The sequence below is a fragment of the Taudactylus pleione genome, unplaced genomic scaffold (assembly GCF_031769625.1).
Source record: "Taudactylus pleione unplaced genomic scaffold, aTauple2 ptg000109l, whole genome shotgun sequence".
NCBI lineage: Eukaryota > Metazoa > Chordata > Amphibia > Anura > Myobatrachidae > Taudactylus > Taudactylus pleione.
In genome coordinates this window covers 5004792-5032178 of record NW_028284511.1, presented here as the reverse complement: position 1 = coordinate 5032178, position 27387 = coordinate 5004792, and the positions used below count along the sequence as shown (strand labels likewise).

Genomic DNA, 27387 nt, shown 5'->3' with positions numbered 1-27387 from the left:
ACATAGCACTGGCCGCACCCACTCACATAGCACTGGTCACACCCACTCACATAGCGCTGGCCGCACCCACTCACATAGCACTGGCCGCACCCACTCACATAGCACTGGTCACACCCACTCACATAGCACTAGCCACACCCACTCACATAGCACTGGCCACACCCACACAGCACTGGTCACACCACCTCAGCTACTCGCAATAGGTCCTTGAACATTTTCAGCCCAGGGCCCATATGGCCCTTACTGCAGCATTGCGTATGCTTACATCACATATCTATGCAGAGCACTAGATTGGTTTAGGGTTTATATATTAGTCACCGCTATGCATGAGGAATGTAAACTTTGATTGTTCTCTATATTTCAGTCCAGAAGAAGATGCAGCACTGAAAGAGGATAAGCGTTTGGTTGAGGGCTGCTTCTGCCCACTCGGTACTATGGCTTATAGCCCAGGCACGGATGTTTGTGTGCACACTTGTGGTAAGGAGAAATTGCTATTTGTTGAAATATAGACCTATTTCATAATTATTGAGAAATGAAAAGCACTTATTTTTTTATGTATCTAGTAAGACAAACATTTGCAGTGATTGTTCAGAAGATTATAAAACAATTTGGAGCTATGGAAAAATTCACAACAGTGAGAGGCAGATAGAAGACAGGCATGAATGCAACTACCAGACAGAATAATTGGTGTAAAACAACATATATTCTAGTAACACACTGAATATCACACTAAGGGGTCTATTTACTAAGCAGTGCTAGGAGACAGAGTGAAAAGTGATAAGGTGCCAGCCAATCAGCTCCTAACTGCCATTTCACAGGCTGTGTTTGAAAAATGACAGTTGGGAGCTGATTGGCTGGCACCTTATCACTTTTCACTCTGTCTCCTAACACTGCTTAGTAAATAGACCCCCTAATTGGCAAGGCCAGGGGCTGTGTCCACGGACGCGGTTTCCTGGCCTCACAAGCCGGCCAGCCTGAGTAAGCTGAGGTTTAGTCAGCTGGTTTGCAACCCGGCGCCGTCCACCATTGCGACCGATGGTTGCGATGGTTATCCCATCCTGCGACCTAAGTCGCAGTGCTGGGATCGCAAATGCAGCAGGGGCTGTCATACACCTCCTGTTTCATTTGCATATTTACAAGGATGGAATTGCAGCTTTGCCATTCGATTCCAAGCTGAATCACTCTCTAAGTTACTATGGTTACACACATCAAAGTGGGTAATGGAGCCATACATGGTTTGAGATGATTTGTCATAAACAGTAGACAGCTCTTATGAACATCTGTATAATAGACAGGTGACGCTAATATAAGTAATAACTCCTGCAAATAATATCTGTATAAATAGTATTTAATATATGTATAACATTAAATATTGATGCCATTATTTCATCCCCGTGGTGACTGACCACACCACTTCAACATGAGCCCCTACTACTGCATTCCCCCAGTGAGACCTTCATGGCCCAGTCCGACACTGACTATAAATGTGTAATTTTGTAAACATACAGTACATGCTGCATAGTTAAAAAAAGCAATTACTAATGTATGAGATCTGGAACAAACTCTTTCCTATACTGTATCTCTTGTATCAGTGGTTGATTACTGTTTGTACTACAATTTTACCCTATGGAGGCAGAGATGTATTACGCCTTGGAGAGAGATAATTAGTGGAGAAGTTGCCCAATCAGCTTCTAACCGTCATTTAGCTAGCACACTCTTTGAAATGACATTTGAATGATGATTGGTCGTTTTGGGCAACTTCTCCACTTTATCTCTCTCCAAGTCTTGATACATCTCACCTTGAGTGTATAATGTTAGTGCTATATAAATACTTGACAATAATAATGATAATGATAATGATCAATATTTTTGTTTTTCAGGATGTCTTGGACCTGACAATATACCACGGGAGGTAGGTGCCTGTTCTGTTCCTTATCTTATTCTCTTTCTGTAATATGTAGAATCTGGTGTTAAAGTACTAAGTTGCAGATGACACAAATGATGTAGCATCAAAGTCCACACAAAATGTTTTATCATTTCCATAGCAGCTAGATAGGTTGGGAAACTGTGTGGAAAGACGGTAGATGGTGGAACATTGTTGGATAGATGACCATGATAGAGAATGATCTATGGTCATAGATACTGTATACTTGTAGAGGTCACAATAAGTTCTACAAAAAGTTTTTGTGTGGGTTTTCTCCGCTGTAAGAGCAGTGACACTGTGGAATCCATTCCCATAATGGTTGCGTTGGAAGACACTATAAATAGACTCAATGCATGGACACAATCTTAGCAACACAGAACATACAGTTATTATCTGTCGGCATTTAAAAACAATAATAAATTGATGAAGTACTGTAAGTTATATTGATCAAGTAAGCATGAAGATAAAAAGGGATTTTTTTCCCCTTCTCTCATATTTACAAATGGGTGAAGAGTACTTTTGCTGATAAACATATAGCCTTGTTTGCCATGGGTTACTTCCCTGTGTTTATAGTTCATGTAATGAGTTATTTAAAGTGTTATTAAAGTTTAAGTCTAGGGGGTCAATCCAATTAGGTGCGAATGGCGAGGTGCAAGTTGCTATTTTCACTTGGAATCCGCATAGCGAATTCACTTTGCAATCCAATTAGCAACTCGCACTGAATCAGTCAGACTGAATTCACATCTCTCCATTCGCACCTCCATGAGGGTGAGGGATGGAAAGGAAAACCTTTATTTTAAGGTTAAAATGTTGGGATACTGTGCTGAACCCCTTGGATACCCCCCCATAATGACTAATTAGGCAATTGGAAGTTTCCAATTAGCTTAATTAGTCCAATAATTACATGTCATTTTTTGTGGTTAAAAAAAATATTGGCCTTAAATTACCCCAAAATCAACTTTTTCGTTAGTTTAGGCACCCCAGATTTAATTGCAATTATTTTTTAGTTGAAAAATAATCGTTTTTATAATTTTTTTTACATTTTTCAAGGTGCCCTCAAAGTACCCGAAAATCACCCTTTTTCCTACTTTTTTTTTGCATTTTTTCATTTAATTCGTTTGGGATTAAACGAAAAAAGTTTGTTTTTTTATAATTTTCTTGCATTTAAACCCCCCCCACAAATCAGCCATTTGACACCATTTACAAACCTACAGTACCTTCCTAATGCCCACAAACAGCCTTCTATACAGTCCTGCTAATGAAATTATCCATTTTGGAGGGTCCAGGATGGTTTCCACACATTGCACTTCTCTCAAATCTCATTTGGCAGTCAATTTGCACCCCTCCGCTGCGAGCAATGCGAATAGGCATCTTTAATTGGATTGGAGAATTCTCGGGAGCGCGCTTCGATGCGAAGTCTGTGAGTTTCAAGAAACAAACTTGCTACTCGCCATTCGCTTTTTATAGGCCTTTTTGAGTTATAAATTCTGACACACTCCATTCAGAATAGATTTGAGTGTGATTTTCAGTTTCTGAAATCAGCTCTAATGTTGATCTAATTTTTGTCCTTACAGTTTGGAGAAGTATTCCAGCTTGACTGTCAGGACTGCATTTGCCGAGAAGGCGGCAGTGGGATCACATGTCAGATACACGAGTGCAGACCATTGCAAAAAGTAGCATGTAAACTGGAAGGCTTCTATCCTGAGATTCAGATCAGCCCCACTGATACCTGCTGTAATGAGACTGTGTGCAGTAAGTATAGTGAAAAGTACATATAGTCATTCTACACACATTAGTCAAACTAATTCTACACATTCAGACAAGCTGGACTGTCATTTCACCCTCCATATAAACTTAGATATTTGTTTAGAGTTACCGAATTATTATTTTAAAACCAATCATAAATAAGACCATAGTAAAACCAATGAACATATGAATTTATTTGCATTTAAAAGTTATTAAAATTTTCATTTTGTTTCTCTTTGAGAAGATTACAGTAGCTACTGTAGGTCTGAGATCAGACATCTGTGTATAATACAACCTTATATTTTTAACTTATATTTCAGCAATCTTATCACCTTGTGCTGCTGTTATATCTCTGCTTGTACACAACATACACACATTAGTTATCTTATAACTCTATTGCCAATTGTATTGCTCTGATGTTCAGTTTGTAAAACTGGGAAATGCAGAACTGGAAACACATAACAATTTCTTTATTTGCTTGAAATTTATATTTTGTCCACCATATATTTTGTTGAGCCACATTTTGATTTTTTATCTCTATGCAGAGTGTGACACCAGCCTGTGCTCATCCAAATCTCCCAACTGCGGACTTGGCTATGAAGCTGTTGGTGGCATTCCTGAGGGCCATTGCTGTCCTGTGTATAAATGTGGTATGTTCTGCTGTCCACAGGTGCAGCCTGTCCTTTGCTTTCTCTTAGAAACTGACTGTGTTGACCAATGAATTTGTGTTTACAATTTGCCTATCAATAGTCTCCTAAACTCTATAGATGCATGGAACGCTATACTGTTGTAATTCCCTATCTCTATCAATATTTACAGTACTAATATATACCGTACCGCTGTAGTTCTCAACCTCACCCCTCAAGTATCCCCAACAGGTCATATTTTCAAGATTTCTGTCTGTGGAAGTAAAATAGATTAACTCACCTGTACATGATCCAAGAGCATTGATTCCACAAAGCATGACCTGTTGGTGGTACTTGAGGTCTGGAGTTGAAGACCCCTGCTCTCCAGCAAGTATTGTGATTCACTGTTTCTTATATATGTGCTGGTCTCAACGGTACATTTGAACAGCATGTTTGCTATTAACTCATTCCATACGCATTGCATTTGTCCTTCTGGTCCTTTGCTTAATGACAATGTATCCTAATGATCAGTTCATTTGCAAATCCCAGTTGTCTTCAGTTCTTTATTATTACCATTAAACAACACAGTGAACTAGCTGTAATCTCAATACTTGCTGTTTTCTGAGCTGCAACCAAAGAACTAGTTACAGTATACCTGTAGCTGATGTCCTACATTAGTCCTTCTAATAACCATCCTTACATCTGATGATGATGAGTGCCGCATAGATTGCATAACAACCATCCAATAACCGGCCATGCATAATATTATGTTTATATGCAACAGGAATCATGTTATTCATTGCAAGAAGTGCCATATCATATCAGACAACACATTGTTTTGCACATGTAAATATTTAATGTGTGTTGTGTTCTCTTACAGTTCAAAAGCAAGTCTGTGTGCATGGAAATGCAGAATACTTGGTAAGTTTTCAATATAATAAATTAAATATACAGCATTGTGATTTGTTAATTAATGCAACCAATCAGCCTTCCCAACCATCTCAGGCGCTGAAATAAAAGTCTCTGAATGGAGGTGTGGCGAGAATTCAATAGTGGTCTGAATAAGTGTCATGGCAATCCGGTTAGGTGCTACTTTTATTCCACACCTATCTGAGATGATAATTTCAATTACTCCATGTATCGCTGTTTGCCCAGATAATGCAGAGCTCATAAAATGTGCTGGTTCCAGCAGAGACTATAAGCTCTGACTTAATTATTATGATGCAGACTGAGGGCCTGATTCAGAGCCGCTCGTAAGCGGCCGCTCATTCGCTCCGAGCGATGTTCGCACATCTGCGCATGCATATGGGTCGGCATGCGCATTACGACCCATACGCATGCGCAGATCTGCGAACATCGCTCGGAGCGAACGAGCGGCCGCTTACGAGCGGCTCTGAATCAGGCCCTCAGTCTGCATCATAATAATTAAGTCAGAGCTTATAGTCTCTGCTGGAACCAGCACATTTTATGAGCTCTGCATTATCTGGGCAAACAGCGATACATGGAGTAATTGAAATTATCATCTCAGATAGGTGTGGAATAAAAGTAGCACCTAACCGGATTGCCATGGCACTTATTCAGACTAGGGGTGTGCACCGGCCACTTTTCGTGTTTTGTGTTTTGGTTTTGGATCTGGATCTTTCTTCGTGTTTTGGATCTGGATTGGTTTTGCCAAAACCACCCTTCCGTGTTTTGGGTTCTGGGTTTTGTGTTTTGGATCTGTATTTTTTTGAAAAAAAGCATAAAAACAGCTAAAATCACAGAATTTGTAGGTTTTTCTGCTCCTATGCTATTATTAACCTCAATAACCTTAATTTCCACTCATTTCCAGTCTATTCTGAACACCTCACACCTCACAATAGTGTTTTTATGTCCAAAAGGTTGCACCGAGGTAGCTGGATGACTATGCTAAGCGACACGAGTGGGCGGCACAAACACGTGACCCATCTAGGCGTGAAACTGCAGTGGCAGACAGGATGGCAGTTTGAAAAACTAGGCCCCAAACTGTACATAATGCAAAGAAAAAAAAGAGGTGCAAGATGGAATTGTCCTTGGGCCCTCCCACCCACCCTTATGTTGTATAAACAGGACATGCACACTTTAACAAACCAATCATTTCAGCGCCAGGGTCTGCCACACAACTGTGGCTGAAATGATTGGTTCGTTTGGGCTCCCACAAAACAAGCTAGCAATTAATGTGTCCCTGCACAAACTGGCTCTACGGAGGCAAGATGGCATCCTCATCCTCCTCATCCACCGATTCCTCACCCTCTTCAGTGTGTACATCCTCATCCTCACAAAGTATTAACTCGTCCCCACTTGAATCCACCACCACAGGTCCCTCTGTACCTTCTGGAGGCTGGTCTCCCTGGAAGAGCTGATAATTCATTTTGATGAACATCATCTTCTCCACATTCTGTGGAAGCAACCTCCTACGCCTTTCGCTGACAAGGTTCCCAGCTGCACTAAACACTCTTTCGGAGTACACACTGGAGGGGGGGCAACTCAGGTAAAATAGAGCCAGTTTGTACAGGGGCCTCCAAATTGCCTCTTTTTCCTGCCAGTACAGGTATGGACTGTCTGACATGCCTACTTGGATGCTGTCACCGATGTAATCCTCCACCATTCTGTCAATGGTGACAGTATCATATGCAGTGACAGTAGACATGTCAGAAATTGTTGCCAGGTCCTTCAGTCCGGACCAGATGTCCAAACTTGGTCCTGCCTGCCCTGCATCACCGCCAGCGGGTTGCTTAGGATACCTAAGTTTTTTCCTGGCAGCCCCAGTTGCGGGAGAAAATGAAGAAGGAGCCGTTGACGTGTCACGTTCCGCTTCAGCTGACAGTGTGTTCACCAGCAGGTCTTTGCACCTCTGCAGGCTTGTGTCGGCCGGAAAGAGAGTCACCACATAGGCTTTAAACCTAGGATCGAGCACGGTGGCCAAAATGTAGTGGTCTGATTTCAACAGATTGACCACCCTGGAATCCTGGCAAAGCGAATGAAGGGCTTCATCCACAAGTCCCACATGCTGAGCGGAATCGCTCCGTCTTAGCTCCTCCTTCACTTTCTCCAGCTGCTTCTGCAAAAGCCTGATGAGGGGAATGACCTGACTCAAGCTGGCAGTGTCTGAACTGACTTCACGTGTGGCAAGTTCGAAGGGCTGGAGAACCTTGCACAACACGGAAATCATTCTCCACTGCGCTTGAGTCAGGTGCATACCCCCTCCTTTGCCTATGTCATAGGTGGATGTATAGGCTTGTATGGCCTTTTGCTGCTCCTCCATCCTCTGAAGCATATAGAGGGTTGAGTTCCACCACGTCACAACCTCTTGCTTCAGGTGATGGCGGGGCAGGTTCAAGAGTGTTTGCTGGCGCTCCAGTCTTTGGCACGCAGTCGCTGAATGGCGAAAGTGGCCAGAAATTTTTCGGGCCACCCAAAGCGTCTCCTGCACGCCCCTGTCGCTTTTCAGAAAATTCTGCACCACCAAGTTTATTGTGTGAGCAAAACATGGGACATGCTGGAATTTGCCCAGATGTAATGCCCGCACAATATTGGTGGCGTTGTCAGATATCACAAATCCCCAGGAGAGTCTAAGTGGGGTAAGCCACTGAGCGATGATTTCCCTCAGTTTCTCTAAGAGGTTGTCGGCGGTGTGCCTCTTACTGAAACCGGTGATACACAGCGTAGCCTGCCTTGTAACGAGCTGGCGTTTCTGAGATGCTGCTACTGGTGACGCTGCTGCTGTTGCTGCGTAAGGTGATACATCTACCCAGTGGGCTGTCACAGTCATATAGTCCTTAGTCTGCCCTGTTCCACTTGTCCACATGTCCGTGGTTAAGTGGACATTGTGTACAACGGCATTTTTCAGGACACTGAGGACACTTTTTCTGACGTTTCTGTACAGTCTCGGTATCGCCTGCCTAGTGAAGTGGAATCTAGACGGGATTTGGAACCGGGGACACACTACCTCCATCAATTGTCTAAATCCCACTGCACTAATGGCGGATACCGGACGCACGTCTAACATCAACATAGCAGTCAAGGCCTCAGTTATACGTTTTGCTTCAGGATGACTGCTGTCGTACTTCATCCTCCTCGCTAAGGACTGTTGGAGCGTCAATTGTTTAGTAAAAGTAGTGGTGTTCCTACTTCCTCTCTGGGATGATGAACGACACCAGCAGCAGCAACAGCAGCAGCAGCAGCAGTAGGCGTAGCAATGCAGGATCCTCCAGAGGAATCCCGAATAGGAGAGTCAGTCATGCCAGTGACATGGCCTGCAGGACTACTTCCAATCCTGACTAAGGAGGAAATTGACGAGGAGGGAGTTGATGGTGTGGTTTGCAGGTGCTTGGATACAACAGGACAACGGGATTTAGGTGTCCCTGGACTGCTTACGGTCTTAGCCAAAGTTTCTGAACTTGACAGTAACTTTTTAAGAATGCGCTGCAGGTGCCGTATAAGGGAGGATGTTCCTAGGTGGTTGACATCCCTACCCCTACTTATTTCACCTTTACATATGGTACATATGGCAAGACAGATGTTGTCCGGATTTGGATAGAAATTTTGCCAGACCAAAGAGGTGGAATGTTTGGTCTTCTGCCCAGGCATGACCGTGATGGGCTTTTTCATCCCACGGACAACAACTGTCTCCCCCGGAGCCTGATTTAAACAAACCACATCACCATCAGAATCCTCCTCGCCAACTTCCTCCTCAGCGCCAGCTACACCAGTATCCTCATCCTGTTGTACTTCAACAGTGACATCTTCAATTTGCATATCAGCAAGTGGACTGTGGGTGCTCCTTTCAGCACTTGCAGGGGGCATGCAAATGGTGGAAAGAGCCACCTCTTCCCGTCCAGTGCTGGGAAGGTCAGGCATCGCAACCACCACCACACTTGGACTCTCCTTGGGGATTTGTGATATCTTCTTAGAAAGCACAGTTCTTCGCTGTGCTTTTGCCAGCTTAACTCTTTTGATTTTTTTAGTGGGAGGAGGGCTTCCATCGTCATGTGAAGCTGAACCACTAGTCATGAACATACTAGGGATCGACCTTAGCCGTTCCTTGCCACTCCGTGTCGTAAATGGCATATTGGCAAGTTTATGTTTCTCTTCAGATGATTTAAATCTTTTTTTCAAGATCATTTTCCTTAACTTTGTCATTTGGGATTGTATGTGCCCTCTACTATGACATTGGGCATCGGCCTTGGCAGACGACGTTGATGGCATGTTATCGTCTATGTCATGACTAGTGGCAGCAACTTCAGCACTAGGAGGAAGTGGTTCTTGATCTTTCTCTATTTTATTTTTATCGGAGAAAGTTTGGTCCTCCATTTATGTTATATCGATTTGATATATACGTGCGGCTAAACACAGAAAATATTTTTTTAATTTTTGCTGGAGAGTAGTGCACTTTGTGGGTTACACCAGCCTTTAAGAAATGAGCCAGCCGGCTCTTTACTTATGGGACACAGGCGCACACTTGGCGCTGCTCCTTTGTTGATGCACGTGCGGCTACTGCGCACACAATTCACAAACACAGAAAATTTTTTTTTTTTTGGTTTGGAGTGTACTTTGGGGGTTACAGCACCCTTTAACGGTCAAGCCAGCTGGCCCTTTACTTATGACACAGGTGCACGCTTGGCACTACTTTGTTGATGCACGTGCGGCTACTGCGCACACAATTCACAAACACAGAAAATAATTTTTTTTTTGGTTTGGACTGGAGTGTACTTTTGGGGGTTACAGCACCCTTTAACGGTCAAGCCAGCCGGCCCTTTACTTATGACACAGGCGCACGCTTGGCACTACTTTGTTGATGCACATGCGGCTACTGCGCACACAATTCACAAACACAGAAAATAATTTTTTTTTTTGGTTTGGACTGGAGTGTACTTTCGGGGGTTACAGCACCCTTTAACGGTCAAGCCAGCCGGCCCTTTACTTATGACACAGGCGCACGCTTGGCACTACTTTGTTGATGCACGTGCGGCTACTGCGCACACAATGCACAAACACAGAAAATAATTTTTTTTTTGGTTTGGACTGGAGTGTACTTTCGGGGGTTACAGCACCCTTTAACGGTCAAGCCAGCCGGCCCTTTACTTATGACACAGGCGCACGCTTGGCACTACTTTGTTGATGCACGTGCGGCTACTGCGCACACAATTCACAAACACAGAAAATAATTTTTTTTTGGTTTGGACTGGAGTGTACTTTCGGGGGTTACAGCACCCTTTAACGGTCAAGCCAGCCGTCCGTTTACTTATGACACAGGCGCACGCTTGGCACTACTTTGTTGATGCACGTGCGGCTACTGCACACACAATTCACAAACACAGAAAATAATTTTTTTTTTGGTTTGGACTGGAGTGTACTTTCGGGGGTTACAGCACCCTTTAACGGTCAAGCCAGCCGGCCCTTTACTTATGACACAGGTGCACGCTTGGCACTACTTTGTTGATGCACGTGCGGCTACTGCGCACACAATTCACAAACACAGAAAATATTTTTTTTTTTGGTTTGGACTGGAGTGTACTTTCGGGGGTTACAGCACCCTTTAACGGTCAAGCCAGCCGTCCCTTTACTTATGACACAGGCGCACGCTTGGCACTACTTTGTTGATGCACGTGCGGCTACTGCGCACACAATTCACAAACACAGAAAATAATTTTTTTTTTGGTTTGGACTGGAGTGTACTTTCGGGGGTTACAGCACCCTTTAACGGTCAAGCCAGCCGTCCCTTTATTTATGACACAGGCGCACGCTTGGCACTACTTTGTTGATGCACGTGCGGCTACTGCACACACAATTCACAAACACAGAAAATAATTTTTTTTTTGGTTTGGACTGGAGTGTACTTTCGGGGGTTACAGCACCCTTTAACGGTCAAGCCAGCCGGCCCTTTACTTATGACACAGGCGCACGCTTGGCACTACTTTGTTGATGCACGTGCGGCTACTGCGCACACAATGCACAAACACAGAAAATAATTTTTTTTTTGGTTTGGACTGGAGTGTACTTTCGGGGGTTACAGCACCCTTTAACGGTCAAGCCAGCCGGCCCTTTACTTATGACACAGGCGCACGCTTGGCACTACTTTGTTGATGCACGTGCGGCTACTGCGCACACAATTCACAAACACAGAAAATATATTATTTTTTTAGCACTTGGGGGGAGCACCCCTGATGGACAGAGCACCCCCTGGACAACACTACAGCACCCCTTTAGGACTGGGACACTGCACAGGACTTTGGAGTGGACACAGCCCCTATGGAGAACTGACTGCACAACACAGTCCAGCCAGCCCCTATGGACTTTGAAGTAGTGGACACAGCCCCCATTAACAACAGCAGCACAGCACAACACAGCCAGCCCCTATGGACTTTGAAGTAGTGGACAACAGCAGCACTACACTACACTACACTACACAGCCCTAACTCCCACCCTCCCTCTTCACTGTCCACAGCCGAGTGAGAAAATGGCGCCGACGTGGGACCCTAATATAGGATCCAAAACCCGCGAGACTCGGAAGGCGGGATGATGACGTTTTGCCTCGATTTCAGATCCGAGTCAGGCGGGAAAAGTCGAGCCTGACTCGGATCGAACTCGGATCGGGGAGGCTCGGGGGGGTTCGGATTTCAGAAATCCGAACCCGCTCACCCCTAATTCAGACCACTATTGAATTCTCGCCACACCTCCATTCAGAGACTTTTATTTCAGCGCCTGGGTTGGTGCTTTTGATCGCATAGTGCTATAAGTGAAAACACAAATCTTTTCATTATACAGTACACATAGGTGCAGAACTCCTGTCCCTTCTCAAAAGAGTGAGTACAATACCACTTTTCACTGACCCCTGGAACCCAAAAAAATCCCTTTAGACCCTCCTCTGCTGTAAGGTCTTTTACACTAGGTTCAACTATTCTTCCCCACAGGGCTCAAAGTCTTCTGACCCTCCCCAACCACCACCACCCTTGTATTGAGTAGATGGCTTCTGGGGTTTTCAAGGTAATGGGGGCCTCAGCACATGCCACCACCTAAATCCTGGGGAGGAGCCCATAAGGGTCTCTGCACCCCAACAACAACTTGAAATAAATTACAAAACAATAAGTGCAGTGACAAAACAAGTAGAAAAATAACTAGTACTGTGTGCTACAGCCCTAACCTTTGGCTGTGATAGTACATCATTTTCTGCCATGGCAGAAGGCTAAGGCATAGGGGAGGAGCTTGAAAATAAGGATTGTGTGCTCCATGACATATCTACCAGCGAGGATCATCACTGCCCACAGCTTTTTAGGTTACCCTAGCTAGGAGAGCACCAGGAATACTAAGTACAAGACTCCCCAGCTGTAGTCCTTTTGGGGCTCATAAAAATCAGACGTAAACCTAGGGAGAAAACATCTTTTGACTGAAGTAAAAAAGAGAATGTAAAATAGAATATTATTGTGCTTTTAACAAAATAAATCAGCAAAGAATAATGTTTGTAAAGAAGTTAAACAGGAAAAATTATTGTACCACTTTAGTTATATGTGTATACGTATTTCCATTGGCTACTTCAAGATGCTGACATTGTCTTTCCGCAGCCTGGAGCTCCAGTGTTCTCCAATAGCTGCCAAAGCTGTGTATGTGCAGAAAATGCAAACATGGCTACAGGGTTAGAGATACAATGCACACATGTACCCTGCAACGTACAGTGCCCACCGGTAAGTACAGTCTTGCCTTATCTCATCAGATGGTTATATGCCTTCCCTGTCCACCCCGGTTTCATTTGTGATTCTTCTGGAGGGTGAAAATGCTGCACTGATATGTAACGGTTATGTTGTATGTGATTTAACTTTAGTAAATGTATTTATCACAGGGCTTCGAACTGAAGGAGAGCTCACGGGACTGCTGTGGAATTTGTGAACAGACTCACTGTGTCCTAAATCAGGATGGATCACATCATCTCATGAATGTATGTCCCATGTAGCCTAAATGCTTGTTTCAAAAAAGGTAGTATGGATGTAACATAAAGCACTCCCATACCAGGACATAGTTATATTAAAAGCTATATCAGAGTATTGTGATTGTACTGAACACTGGTCAAATAAAATATCCTCAGATTTCAAGTTAGGTGTTTGCCTAATCCCTTATTATAGATTTAGACAGTTTAATGTATTAAATGTGTGTCAGACTAGTTTATGGAGAGATTGGCTTTAGGGCAGGATGTAGTGTTATAGTGGTGATTATAATTCCTTTTTAGAAGTGGTGATGTTGTCCATAGCAACCAATTAGATGCTAACTGTTATCTTCTAGAAAGTGCTAAATAATTGCTAAGTAGAATTTGATTTGTTGCTATGTGCAACAACTCCACTTCTAAAAATCTGCACTTTAGTAAATATACCACTATGTGTATTGTGGACTATGTAAATTATTTTCCATATACTAAGAATGGAAAAGTAACTAGAGCAGAAAACACACTGTATAAATGTATGTGAACTATATTAACTTGTCACATTATTATACTATACTATAGAATTTTTTGGTCCAGAATTTGATGCATATATGCTATGAATTCTCACTAATGGGTTTCTTTTCTATCCAATTATCAATTCGCATGGACCTCTATTATTAAGCACACAATAATTCCTACAGAGACATTGATTTTGAACCTTTTTATATCCATTAATGGTCTGAGTAGACATTGGTTGTGTCATTTTCATTATACCAATTAGAAACATCAGGTTGTGACAAATGTATGCTTTCATCTGTTTTGCATATACAATACCGTCCCGATTGTGATTGATGATGTTATCGATATAGGGTTTATTACAAGATACTTTGCCGGACCAACTTTATCTGTCTTGCATACAGCTTCAATATATGCATAAATGTTCATGATTTACTTGAATGATGTGGATTTAGAAGCACATGATATTATCTGCAGATTAAGTCTGGCAATTTCCTCTGATTGATTTATGTGGTACAATTAAGGCTTGCCTGTGCATTCCTTTTTTTGTAAGCTGCAATTCACTATAAAATGGACTATTAACAACATTAGTCCTACATATATTGCTTTGATCCAATAATTATGCAATTTTCCCTAAATATTACTACAGCCATACAATACGTGATTGCCCAAACTCGTCTGATCTTGGAAGCTAAACTGTATTTGGCCTGGTTAGTACCTGGTAGGGTGACCCCCAGGGAATACCAGGTGCTGTAGTTTAAAATACACTTTTGGGAGTGATTTTGCATTAGGACAAAGCAATATCAAATTTGATATTAATTGTATAACATACCCGATTTCTGAGTGTGTAATGAATTGTCAATTCGCCTTCAGACTTCGTTATGACTCGCGAAGTCTATCTATCTAAAATGGATTTATACCATCTGAATTTTTTAAATATAAAAATATGGTACATGATTAATATTTTACTGTTGAAAATAAAAGTTATGTCTTAATTTAATTATCATTAATTATAAAGAGTGCCCCAGACAATAGCCATACTTTCTTCTCTTTTGTTGTTTAATACATATCTTTGGCTTTGGGAGCACCACCAACAACTATTGATACAGATAATTATCTGTGATGGCTGAATGGTTGGTTTATTATTAATTAACTCTTAATAGTTCTGTGCAGAATCGTTTTTCTCTTTTTCCACATTATTATACTACTAAGAAGAAAGTATCAATAAGTAATATTGATAGTGATTAAAAATAAGGATTTATTTTACACAAATATTAACACTGCACATTAAATTAAAATGGAGTTCTTTAGAATGTAGGAAGAATCGGATTTTTGTTGTCTCCTTACTGTCAAGATATATTGATGATATGATATACACCAATCAGTATTTTAGGAGAAAATAGAAATGGTTAAATTACTAAAATGGGTGGTTCCAAACTACAAGTAGAGAGGACTTTGATGAGACAATGATACTATTTCCGTCATGTGCATTTTTACGAGTATTCAATGACCCACGAAGGTGGGGGCAGATTTTTCTTATGGGGGTGTTTCCAAAGCGAAGTGAGTTAAACACACTAGCCTGACACATAAAGAGAACATATTTTTTTTATTATGTTTTGCAACTTTATAAGTATATCTTTAATAAACATGTTAGACACAGAAGATGATGCAGGAGAGAGTCTCTGGAGATAAACTGTTCTCAATTTAGGTATCATAACATTTGAAATCAGTGTCACAACTTACTAAAGAGAAGACACAAAATCCACCCTCCATTTAATTTAATCTTTGTCTCTAATCCTATTTTTTGCAGCCTGGAGAAATGATTAAGGCTGAAAATGATAACTGTACCGTGTACAGCTGCACTATGATCAGGAATCAGTTCATCACGTCCGTCTCACAAATCTCCTGCCCTTACTTTAACGAAGATGACTGTGAACCTGTGAGTGGTGCGAATGGACATCTGGCCACAGCATGGATCAAATTAAAAGATAATTCAATAGATGACACTCAAATAGAGACTGTGATCATTAGTAGATTAGACTTTCTTCAGTCTGCTTAGTGGTTCTGAGTAATGTCAAAAATAACCAAGTTGGAAAACATACAGTATTTGCTCCATATGTGGCCGGCCTAAGTATGTCATTCCTTATGTTTTCCTCCTTTAGCATGCAAAACAATTTTCTACAAAGGCAACTTTTTAATTTATCCTGAAATGTCAACGGTTTAGATAATTAACTTAATTAGTCCCTAAGGGATGTTTTTCTTGACTATCTGCCCTCTATATTACATAACAACTGCCAGGTGCACACCAAAACAGCTAGTCCCATACAGCCACCATAGATATGAGCAGTTATGATCTCACCTGTATTCACAGCTGCAGAACAGGAGCAAAAATCTGTAATTGGCTATTAGATAGGCTACAGAAAGTGGTAAAATATATTTTATTGTACTGCATAGGAAATCAATAGCATGGCTCAGGAATTTACCCTAAGTGATGGGTGGTGTAAGCAAGGTATAGTACTGTGACTGCCTAAAAGCTTGGGTGATCACTGACAATTGTAGGGTCTAGTAGTGGAACAAAGAACCACGGAATGGTTCCTGGCTCCATGACCACTAACTAAATGCAGAATTCGAAGCAAGTGCCATCTGTAACTACTGTATATATATTTGGGAAGTTAAAGGAAGTACCTATCACATCATCATGCAACATCACAGGGATTTATGTGTAGGGATGAAAGGCCTGGTTAAATGCATGGGAGACCTGAACCAGACTTTCCATGCAAACCAGTACTAAAAGAGCTGTAAAGACTTATTTAATAGTAATTACTATTCCTATAACTGTACAGTATGTCCAATTTGCATTGGAATTTTAATGATGAAAATATGGGAAGCCTAGTAGAGGCTCTGGTGACACATTTGGCAAGGCAAATGTGCAAAAAGTCACAGTGTTGTTGTCTAATCCTATAACTACCTAAACCTTGAGAAAAGTCCATATATCTGGAATTGCAATTCTCAAGGGAACTTGACAATAAAATTTGGGGAAATTTCTGGGGTTGCCCCAAATTTTGTATCTGTAAATATGGGAATACATTTTGAAGAATATGACTATTTCCCCCACCCTATGGGAAAAACAGACAAAACATAATTAATCCAATAAATTGACTAATGAAAGTATATCCATTTTGGAAAATAAGATATATATATAAAATTTAGATTTAAAAATCATAGTTATTCCCAGCATTACCAAAGAAGCATGAAAAGCAGAGACTGTCCTGATAATTAGAGTGCACATTACCCCAGGTTATGATTGAAGGGGTTAGCCATGGTCATATCTTTCCGAGTCTGTAATATTTCACTTTTACAGAATATCTCTGAGTAAAATATATAAACAATTTCTTTATGTTTAGGGAACCATTCAACTTTTACCTAATGGCTGCTGCAAAATATGTAAGTACTTTTCATGCTCCTCAAAATGTCCAATGCTATATTATTTACATATTTAAGATAATGTCCTAACTCTATTTTTTCTGTATGTATATGATTATGAATACTAAAACAGTTGTCTGTACTTTCATAGAATGACAGATATTCCATATACTAATCCCTAGAAGCAAAAGATACATTCTGTAGAGTACACTACATTAATTTTAGGAAGCAATATTTGACAGTTAGGGGCATATCCAATCCTAATTGTTGGCTTGGACCATAATGGGGACATAAACTGTGTCTAGAAAACCTAATGTCATCTTATTAATCCCACAGGTATTGAAAAGACGACCTCCTGTCAGTTGCAGCAATACTATGATTATCTGTCCCATAATAAATGCAGAACTAAAGAAATGGTGAAGATGTCTCGATGTGAAGGATCCTGTGGAACATTTTCAATGTAAGAATGAAATAAATAAACAAGCAAACATTATTATAGTTTATTACAGAAAGAACTAAGATATGTTTTTGTTATAATTACAAATTGAAATGTGCAGTTTGGTTTTGCTGAAACCCGAACACATACAAATTTTGGGGTTCCAAGTCAATACAAGTCCTGGCTTGGATCAATTTTAGGGTTTCGAGAAGAACTGAGTACCGGCTTGGGCGTGCTGTAACTTCGGAACTTGGATTTAAAAAACAGATGTTGGATTTTAGATTGCATGTAAACAGGTTCAAATTACATGATTTTAGCTGTTTTTATCAATTTTAAAGAAATCCATAACTAAAACAAAAGAAAAGAACACTTGAGGGTGGTTTTGCCCAAACCAAAATCATAATGTTTGAGGGTGGTTTTGCCAAAACCAAAACACAGTGGTCCGCACACATCTCTAGTTACAAAGAATATTTGGTACATTTCCTAGCATTTTGTTAGTGCCTCTAAAGGGAGGTCTATGCTTTAGGTTAGAAGTAGCGCCTTGGAATAGAACACATATGGCACATATGTATAATTGTGTTTCTTAGCGGAATGTATGACTTTCAATGTATGAATTCCAAAAAGACTTGGACATGAAGAATGGGTGAGAATGTCTTTAAGTAAACACCAAGGGGTAAATTTACTAAGGTTCGGTTTTGCATTTTGAGTGATTTGGCATTCGATTTGTATTCGATTTGTATTCGATTTTGCATTTGGGTATTTACTAAAGGCCAAACCGAATGTAAAATTGAATTTCAAATCGAATTTTATTCAAATCGATCTCAAATCGAACATCGAAAAAACATCGGTACTTTTACATAGACCTACACACAAATCCATTATTTACGATCATTCGATTTGAAATCAAACACAAAATCGAACTTCAAATCGAACGTCAAATCCCCAAATGGATAGACCTGCTTCATGCTTTCGATTTGAGCATGAGCAAGTCGGATTGACATAGATACATGCAGACTTCAGTGAGATGCCTGCATGTATCTGACTGTAAAAAGCAAATAAAGAGTTAAATGTAGAAAAAAAATGATGTGAGTTACCCCCCCAAAACAGAACCAGCTCCGGACTTTGCAAAGCCAGTCCTGGTTGTTTAAGTACAGGGAAAAAAATACGTAGGGTTCCACTGTACTTAATACAACCAGCACTGGGCTCTGACAGAATACCGGGCGTTGATATCCCGTCGCCCGCATCCCGCCGCCTGGCAATATACCGATGACGATATCCCGACAGTAAACGGGATAACGACGCTGGCATCACGAAGCAGTAGATTCCCGATCGTCCGGATGGGTAAGTAACGGCAAAGTCCTGGGGAAAGGGGGGTTAGGTTTAGGCACCACTGGGGGGGAGAGGAGGGTTAGGCTAGGGGAAGGGGGGTTAGGGTTAGATACCACTGGGGGAGGTTAGGGTTAGGCACCCCCCAGGAGGGTTAGGTTTTGGGGTGCGGGGAGGGGGGGTTAGGTTTAGGCACCACTGCAGGGGGGTTAGGCTTAGGCACCCCCTAGGGAGGTTAGGGTTAGGTACCACCAAGGGAGGGTTGGGGGGGAGGGGTAGGTTAGCCTACTTACCCACCGCTTCCGGCATTCTGATCCACCCGGCCTTCCGCTATCAGGATTTCACTTGGACAGTTCAAGGCCCGATGGTGCACAGCCCAGTTGAGATACATTTTAGCTTAATGTTACTCTTATACAAAAGTTCTGCATTTATCATAAAAAAGTATTTGATAGCACAAGAATACAAAACTGACACAGTAATCATTTTGATTCATAATTTCAGCTACTCAGCAGCTGCCATGTCAATGTCACATAAATGTACCTGCTGCCAGGAAGTAAAGACCAGGCAGAAACACGTTATGCTGCAGTGTTCTGACGGACATGAAGTTGACTATGAATATATCGATGTGGAGAAATGTGACTGTGTAAACACTGACTGTGGATCAGGGACATCATCTGAGGAAAAGACACCTGTCCGCGCTCGTCGGTCCTTAAAGTCAAAAAGAGTGCAACGATAAATAAGAGGCAGCTGTCATTTACAGTGAGAAAATACACTACAAATTAATATATTGCAACATCACTTATATATTCTTTTTGTGCGACATGTCATATTTTGTTTCTTTTTAAAATTAAAGCACTTACGTCATATAGTTGCATTAGTGTCTTTATTTGTTTGTAAGGTCATTATTAAACTGAAAGGTTACTTACAGTATATATACCATCATATTATGCAGCACCGATGAAAACATTGTCTGTTTTATGATGCCTGGGAATTGCTTAGTTGAAAAGTTAGTTGGTAAAATTTTATTGTGAACATTTTCAGAAGTATCTAATCTCCCCCTCCCTTCATTCCTCTTACCACAATTATTGGGTCCCTCCCATTAGCCCCCAATCTTTGCATTGTTGGAGGTAATGATGATACCTGGACCCGAAGAAAAGAAGACTTGATTTGCACAGGGCGCAAGTACAACCCTATGTCACAATACCTCAGGCTCCATTATTGCACCACTTCAAAGTGCCAGCACCAATAAATATATCTTTTTGGGTCAATAGTGTACATTGGAGGTCTGAAGCGCTGCCATGATAAGAGAAGGAGGCACCATTAACTTAGGGCTCTGCACTTGGAAACCTCAGAGGTTCTGGTGGCTGATATGGTCATAGACCCCAGCAGGACAGAGGAGGGATACTGGCAGAGGGGCCTCATTGGATCTAGTAAAGGGAATATGTTTAATATTGTCATTTAAAGGGCCACTAGTGCCAAACTAAAAATTGTCTTATAAGTAGGAACTACTGACAATTTTAACAATCATCTTATATTTTTACAGAACTTGGGATATTTCACAGATTTGTAAGAGGCTTATAGACAGGAAGTCTGGTGTAGATAGGTTAAAACATTATCCTTCATGATTTCAACTTTAACTCAATATGTTAAGTGCTTATAAGCTCCTAGGTATATTATTTTTACACATACAGTATATCACTTAACTATCAGTAGCTATTCTATGTAGAGCCAAATGTATATTGAGGACTTTATGTATTTGGAAAATGGGTATGACAAAAGCTTGAAAAGTAACACATGCTTTAGATGCATTGTTAACAGGTTGGTCATGTGCACTTGAATATAATATATCAACTCCATTACAGGATGGCAGTGTGCCCTGTGTTGGGCCTGCCCCTTAAACCTGTGACGTAATCATGTGAAGCCTAGGGTCCAAGGCTGCCAGGCACTGGGAAGTAGAGCACTGCCTGGAACATCCTAAGGACACTCCTTGCAGCTCTGCAGGGTGCCTGCTCGGAGTGTCCCTTGTCCAGGTAGGCTCTGCAATAGCGTTACTGGCTGCAGGGTGCCATTCCAAGCACCCTGCAAACCACAAGCAGGTGCCATGGGGCAACCATGGTGCCACGCCCAGGACCCTGTGCTCTGTGCAATGGCACAGGTCACATACCCATAGTTACAGTCCTGCAATATATTATACTGGTAGCACATAATGCATGAGGAATAGGCCATATGCGTTCTAACAGTTTAAATATGGCATAATGCCATTATTTTATTACCTTACAACGTATTCTATGTTTAACAAACCTTTTCATTTTATTTCACATCCTGTTGGTGTCAGGCTACACTACAGAGCGCACTGACTCATGCCAAAATCAATGTTTAGTTTAGCAATGGTTCTCCGCAGACAGCAATATTATAAAGAGCTTGGCCAAAAGAATATTCAGTACAAACACAACTATATATTTTTTGCAAGTTTCTGTTGCTGAATTAATGTTTTATGTATTATAGAAACCAAATAACCAGTAACATACCAAAGCACAATATACCAGCAGTATCCATATATTTATACTAGTTTCTAACACATTTTATCAGCTGAACTCATCACATCTTACCATCTCTGCACATAATAGACACTCAATATCCAACACATACAATTAGACCAAGGACTATGGGCCTGATTTAGACCCACTCGCAAGCGGCTGTCCGCTCGCAAGTGGGTCGATGGTGTGCACCGCGCATGCACACGACGGAGGGAGCTCCGTCGTGCGCATGCGCGAGGCGCGACGAGCGAAGGACTTTCCTTCGCTCGTTGTGTCTGATCAAAGGGGGCGTGCTGTCGATGTTGATTGACAGCACGCCCCCATTGGTGGGCGTGCCGGGGGCGTGCCTCCCAGACGGGGGCGTTCCCAAGGGAACGCCTACCGTCAGAAGCCAGCCCCACTGACATCACTAGTGATGTCAATGGGAGTGATTTTGGCTCTGATAGAGCCAAAATCACTCCGGGCCTTGCGGTTGAGAAACTCAACCGCAGGCTTCGGCTCGCAGTGGCGATGGTCGCGATGGTCAAGACCATCGTGACCATCAACCTGCACGCTCGTATATGCTGTGGGTGGTGACCCACAGCTATACGAGCGCCCAGGAGGACGCTCCATAATTATGGAGGTGGGCCCTGATTCAGAGCGAGCGCTCTGGTCAGAGCGTCCGGCTCTGAATCAGGGCCTATGTACCCACAATGTCCCATTCTTTGTACCCAACAATGCCAGACAAGGTATACACAACAGTGGTAAACATATACCATTATCCAAGTATACCAGCATGGTTCAAAGAGGGTCTGTCATATACTATCAGTGGCCAGCTTGTGCTACACCAGCTTTAATAAATACATTATACTTGAATTCTGGAGCACATTACCAGATTACCACTATGTACAGTTAATTAGAACTTTGCAAATGCATTGATCAGAGTCAATTAGAATCTTCACCAGACTAAGAACTGGTAATGGCTTGCTCTTTTCACAAATAGCTTTTCAGCTATTTTGTTAACTAGTCTCATTATTAATACACAGTATACAAAGCTGCTTATAGAAAGGCATGAGTGGAACTGAGAGACAAAAAGCAAATGTGTTTGACACACATTTGTTACTTATATTCTTAATAGTGTTGGGAGGAAATGCTGCAGTAAATCCAATTAATACAAACAATATACCTGAATGATAGTAAAAATATGAGGGAGTAAGGTGCCATTAGAAACAATAGGTTCAATTTTATTTATTATTTTTTGACAGTTATTTATAGAGCACACACATATTCAGCAGCACTCTTACAGGACATATTGAGTCATTCACAACGGCCATTGCCCAAGTAGAGCTGATAATCTATATTCCATACCACATGTACTGGGTGCGGTCTACAAGGTCAACATTCATAATATCAATATGGACAAACTGCCAACATGCAGCATGCAGTGTCGACATGCAGAGTGGCATTCTGGTAAATATTCTCCCCCTATCCCTAAAATGAATCCCTATTTTTAAAACCCTCCCCCTAGTGCCTAACTCTATCCCCCCCGCAGCCTAGCACTTAGCGTCCCCGTAGTGCCTAACCCTAGCCTCCCCCGCTCCTGCAGCCTAGTCCTAACCCTTCCGTCCTGCAGCACAACGATAATATCGACTTTGTGAAGATGTTGACATGTTGCCTGTTGACATTTGAACAATGTCGACATCAACAGTTGATCCCCATGTACACACACACACACACACAAACAAGCACTCACACATTAGGATTCTTTTTTGAAGAAGAAGAAGAAGCCATTTAACCTACAGGTATGTTTATGGAGTGAGGTAGGAAAGCCATTCAAACATGATGATAACATACAAACTCCACACAGATGGGTCATGACAGGGAATTGAACTCATGACCTCTGCGGGACAGTCGTGCTAACCGCTACACCATCTGTGCTGCCCCAAACATGAACCTGATGTTACTCTTACTAAATGTTAAATAACTTCATAATTTGTACAATTAAAAGTGTCACGCTGAGCGTCATGGAGTCCCCTACTGAGGGGCTGGAAGTGGTGGTGATGTTCAGTCTCCCCATCCACATGCATGGGATGTTGACGAGACCTGACCTTGAATGCTAAGTCTAACCTGCCAGGAGGTTTTCACCAGAGCCCCCTCAAAGCGGGATATGGGTTTTAGCTGCACCTGGCAAGCAGGTCGCTGTGCCCAGGTCTGGGATCCAATGAGAGTGGGAATGGAGAAAGACACACTGCTTAGGCCCCCTGGAGATATAGGGCCTCATTCAGAGGCGGTCGGAGGATGCAAGCGGTCGCTCAGAAACTGGGCGGCCACTTGCATCCTGACCGCCCTCCTCTGTTGCAGTCGTTAGGCTGTGGGTTAACACCCACAGCTCTAACGACCGCTCGGGTGATGGTCGCGATGGTCAGAGACCATCGCGACCATCAGGGCTTACGACGAGACCCTAGGGTAGGGTCTCACTTGTCGTAAGCCCCGCAGAGCTTCTGGCTCTGTCAAAGCCGGAAGCTCTCCACTGACACCACTAGTGATGTCAGTGGGGCCTCCCACAAATGGCAGGCGTTCCCATGGGAACGCCTCCGTTTGGGCTGCCACCCCCCCGGCCCGCCTTCCAAACGGGGCGAGCTGTCAATCAACATCGACAGCTCGCCCCCTTTGGAAAGAGACCCGCTACGACCGGCGCTGTCGGTCATAGCGGTTCTCACGCATGCGCACGAGGGAGCCGGCTCCCTCGCAAAACATTGAGGTGGCCGTGCGGGCGTAGACCGTATGGCCGCCTCTGAATAAGGTCCATAATCTCTGTACCACTAGTACAGAATAAGCACAATACAAATGTACCCTGAAGAGGTGCTGTGGGAGACCAGAGAAAGGAAATCACTGAGGAGTATGTTTTGTAGCTAGCACTGGAGAATGATGATATGCTGCTGACTTGAGGAGAAGGAGGATCCGTACTTGTACACTACTGTGCGTACCAAGTACACAGGCAAAGGTATTCTGGTGCACTGCTGTTCAAGGATATGGCACTTGTAAATAGCAAACAGGCAAAGGTGTTCTATCACACTGCTGCACAAGGATATGACACTTCTAAATAATACACAGGCAAAGGCACTTGAAATAGCACACACAGGCAAAGGTGTTCTGTAGCACGGCTGTACAAGGAAATGGCACTTGTAAATAGCAAACAGGCATAGGTGTTCTATCACACTGCTGCACAAGGATATGGCACTTTGTAAATAGTCACTAGGACTCAGTACATAGGAGATGTACAGAGTATACACTGGAAATACCACTGGGAAGAGTCTCTGGAAGATTGCATGTGAAGCCTGGAATAAAGCAAACAGCAACCATCTGGGAATAACAAAGTTGATCAGGCAATTTCCTGTTCACCTGGAGTCCTGTTTATACCCCCAGGTAGCTGTCCATTGGATGAGCAAGTCAGCTGAGAACTGACACAGCTACCACTGGATAAGGAACTATCAGGTGATTCAGTCAAGATGGATGTGTCCATGACCACTGCCGCAGGAACTCCGATATGGAGAATTGCATGGGAGTCACCTGGGCCTTGGGGAGAATACTCAGCAAGTCACCTACCAAAGGCACCTGATGTCTCCCTGCTCTCGCTAGTGAGGGGAATCCGGCACTGTGGTAAGTAACAGCCGATCCCAGGCAGAATCCTGACAAAAATATGGGCACCTATGATTAGTGCTAAGAAGTGCATTCAAATGTTTACACAATGCGGTGTCAAGTGTATCAAGATCAACATACAAAATAAACTAAAATATGTTTTAAAAATAGAATAAGAGTCAAAACAAATGGAAATAATAATAAATATGATATACTATACATAAAGTATACACTATATATGTGTATATATGTGTGTATATATATATATATATATATATATTCCCACTATGACCTTAACTGTGCAGAGTTTGTGTATTCTCCCTGTGCTTGCATGGGTTTCCTCCGGGTACTCCGGTTTCCTCCCACACTCAAAAAATATACTGGTAGGTTAATTGGTTCCCAACAAAAAAAATTAACCCTAGTGTGTGTAAGTGTGTGTAAGTGTGGTAGGGAACTTAGATTGCAAGCTCCACTGGGGCAGGGAATGATGTGAATGAACCAATATTCTCTGTAAAGTGCTGCAGAATATGTGTGCGCTATATAAATAACTGGTAATAAATAATAATAATAATAATATCTTGAAAAAGGATCAAAGGAAGGATAACACAAAAATAAATAGAAATGTGTAAATGCAGAATATGGCCCTGATTCAGAGCCGGACGCTCTGACCAGAGCGCTCGCTCTGAATCAGGGCCCACCTCCATTAAAATGGAGCGTCCTCCTGGACGCTCGTATAGCTGTGGGTCACCACCCACAGCATATACGAGCGTCCAACAAGATGGTCGCGATGGTCTTGACCATCGCGACCATCGGACTTGCGAGTGAAACCCTGTGGTTGGGTTTCACAACTGCAAGCCCTGGAGTGATTTTGGCTCTATCAGAGCCAAAATCACTCCCACTGACATCACTAGTGATGTCAGTGGGGCCGGCTTCAGACGGTAGGCGTTCCCGTAGGAACGCCTCTGTCTGGCAGGCATGCCCCCGGCACGCCCACCAAAGGGGGCGTGCTGTCAATCAACATCGACAGCATGCCCCCTTTGATGCGAGACTCCGAGCGAAGGAAAGTCCTTCACTCGCCGGGTCTCGCGCATGCGCACGACGGAGCTCCCTCCGTCGTGCGCATGCGCAGTGGGGAACATCGACCCACTTGCGAGCGTACTGCCGCTCGCGAGTGGGTCTGAATGACCCCCAATATTCGCAAAGGAATTTAAGAAAAAGTAACTACAAGAGATACAGCAAGAGGGGTAACTGTAGGAGAGGCAGTAAATTGAGTAACTGTAGGAGAGGCAGAAAAATTTGTATTTGTAGGAGAGGCAGTAAAATTAGTAATTGTAGGAATTTCTGTAAAATAAATAATTGTTTTTATATTTGTACTAAAATGATTAATTGTAGGAAATGCAGTAAAACAAGTAACTGCAAGAGATGTAAATGTAGTAATTGTAATACTGGTGGTAAAAAAGTAATTCTTAGAGAGAGATTAGTAAAATTAGTAACTGCAAGAGAAGCAGTAAATGAAGTAATTATAGGAGATGCAGTAAAATGAGTAATTGTAGAAGAGGCAGTAAAATGAGTAATTGTAGGAGAGGCAGTACAATTAGTAATTGTAGAAGAGGCAGTAAAATGAGTAATTTTAGGAGAGGCAATAAAATGAGTAATTGTAGAAGAGGCAGTAAAAGAAGTAAACAGAGGAGAGGCAGTAAAAATAATATCTGCATGAGATGCTATGATAACAGTAACTGCAATATTTGCAGTAAAATGATTAATTGTAGGAAATGCAGTAAAACAAGTAACTGCAAGAGATGTAAATGTAGTAATTGTAAAAGTGGTGGTAAAAAAGTATTTCTTAGAGAGAGATTAGTAAAATGAGTAATTGCAAGAGAAGCAGTAAATGAAGTAATTATAGGAGATGCAGTAATATGAGTAATTGTACTACAGGGAGTACAATGAGTGAAGAGGCAGTACAATGAGTAATTGTAGGAGAGGCAGTAAAATTCATAATTGTAGAAGAGGCAGTAAAATGAGTAACTATAGGAGAGACAGTAAATTAAGTAACTGTAGGAGAGGCAGTAAAATGAGTAATTGTAGAAGAGGCAGTAAAATGAGTAATTGTAGGAGAGGCAGTAAAATGAGTAATTGTAGAAGATGCAGTAAAATGAGTCATTGTAGGAAAGACAGTAAAATTAGTAATTGTAGGAGAGGCAGTAAAATGAGTAATTGTAGGAAAGACAGTAAAATTAGTAATTGTAGGAGAGGCAGTAAAATGAGTCACTGACACAGCTACCACTGGATAAGGATCTATCAGGTGA

General features: G+C 42.2%; 1 protein-coding gene and 1 pseudogene across 1 annotated transcript in view; both read left to right on the top strand.

Annotated features, from left to right (window-relative positions):
- Positions 1–19775, top strand: part of MUC2 (mucin 2, oligomeric mucus/gel-forming) — a 139562-nt gene extending 119787 nt beyond the window's left edge. The window contains exons 51-61 of the mRNA XM_088471030.1: positions 365–477; positions 1881–1912; positions 3499–3676; positions 4216–4320; positions 5177–5217; positions 12876–12995; positions 13151–13246; positions 15552–15680; positions 17146–17185; positions 17501–17624; positions 19428–19775. Coding sequence (XP_088327156.1) covers positions 365–477; positions 1881–1912; positions 3499–3676; positions 4216–4320; positions 5177–5217; positions 12876–12995; positions 13151–13246; positions 15552–15680; positions 17146–17185; positions 17501–17624; positions 19428–19662 — 1213 coding nt within the window. The 3' untranslated portion in view covers positions 19663–19775. The remainder of the gene's footprint in view (positions 1–364; positions 478–1880; positions 1913–3498; positions 3677–4215; positions 4321–5176; positions 5218–12875; positions 12996–13150; positions 13247–15551; positions 15681–17145; positions 17186–17500; positions 17625–19427) is intronic.
- Positions 14383–14500, top strand: LOC148525222 (5S ribosomal RNA; annotated as a pseudogene).
- Positions 19776–27387: the final 7612 nt, after the last annotated feature.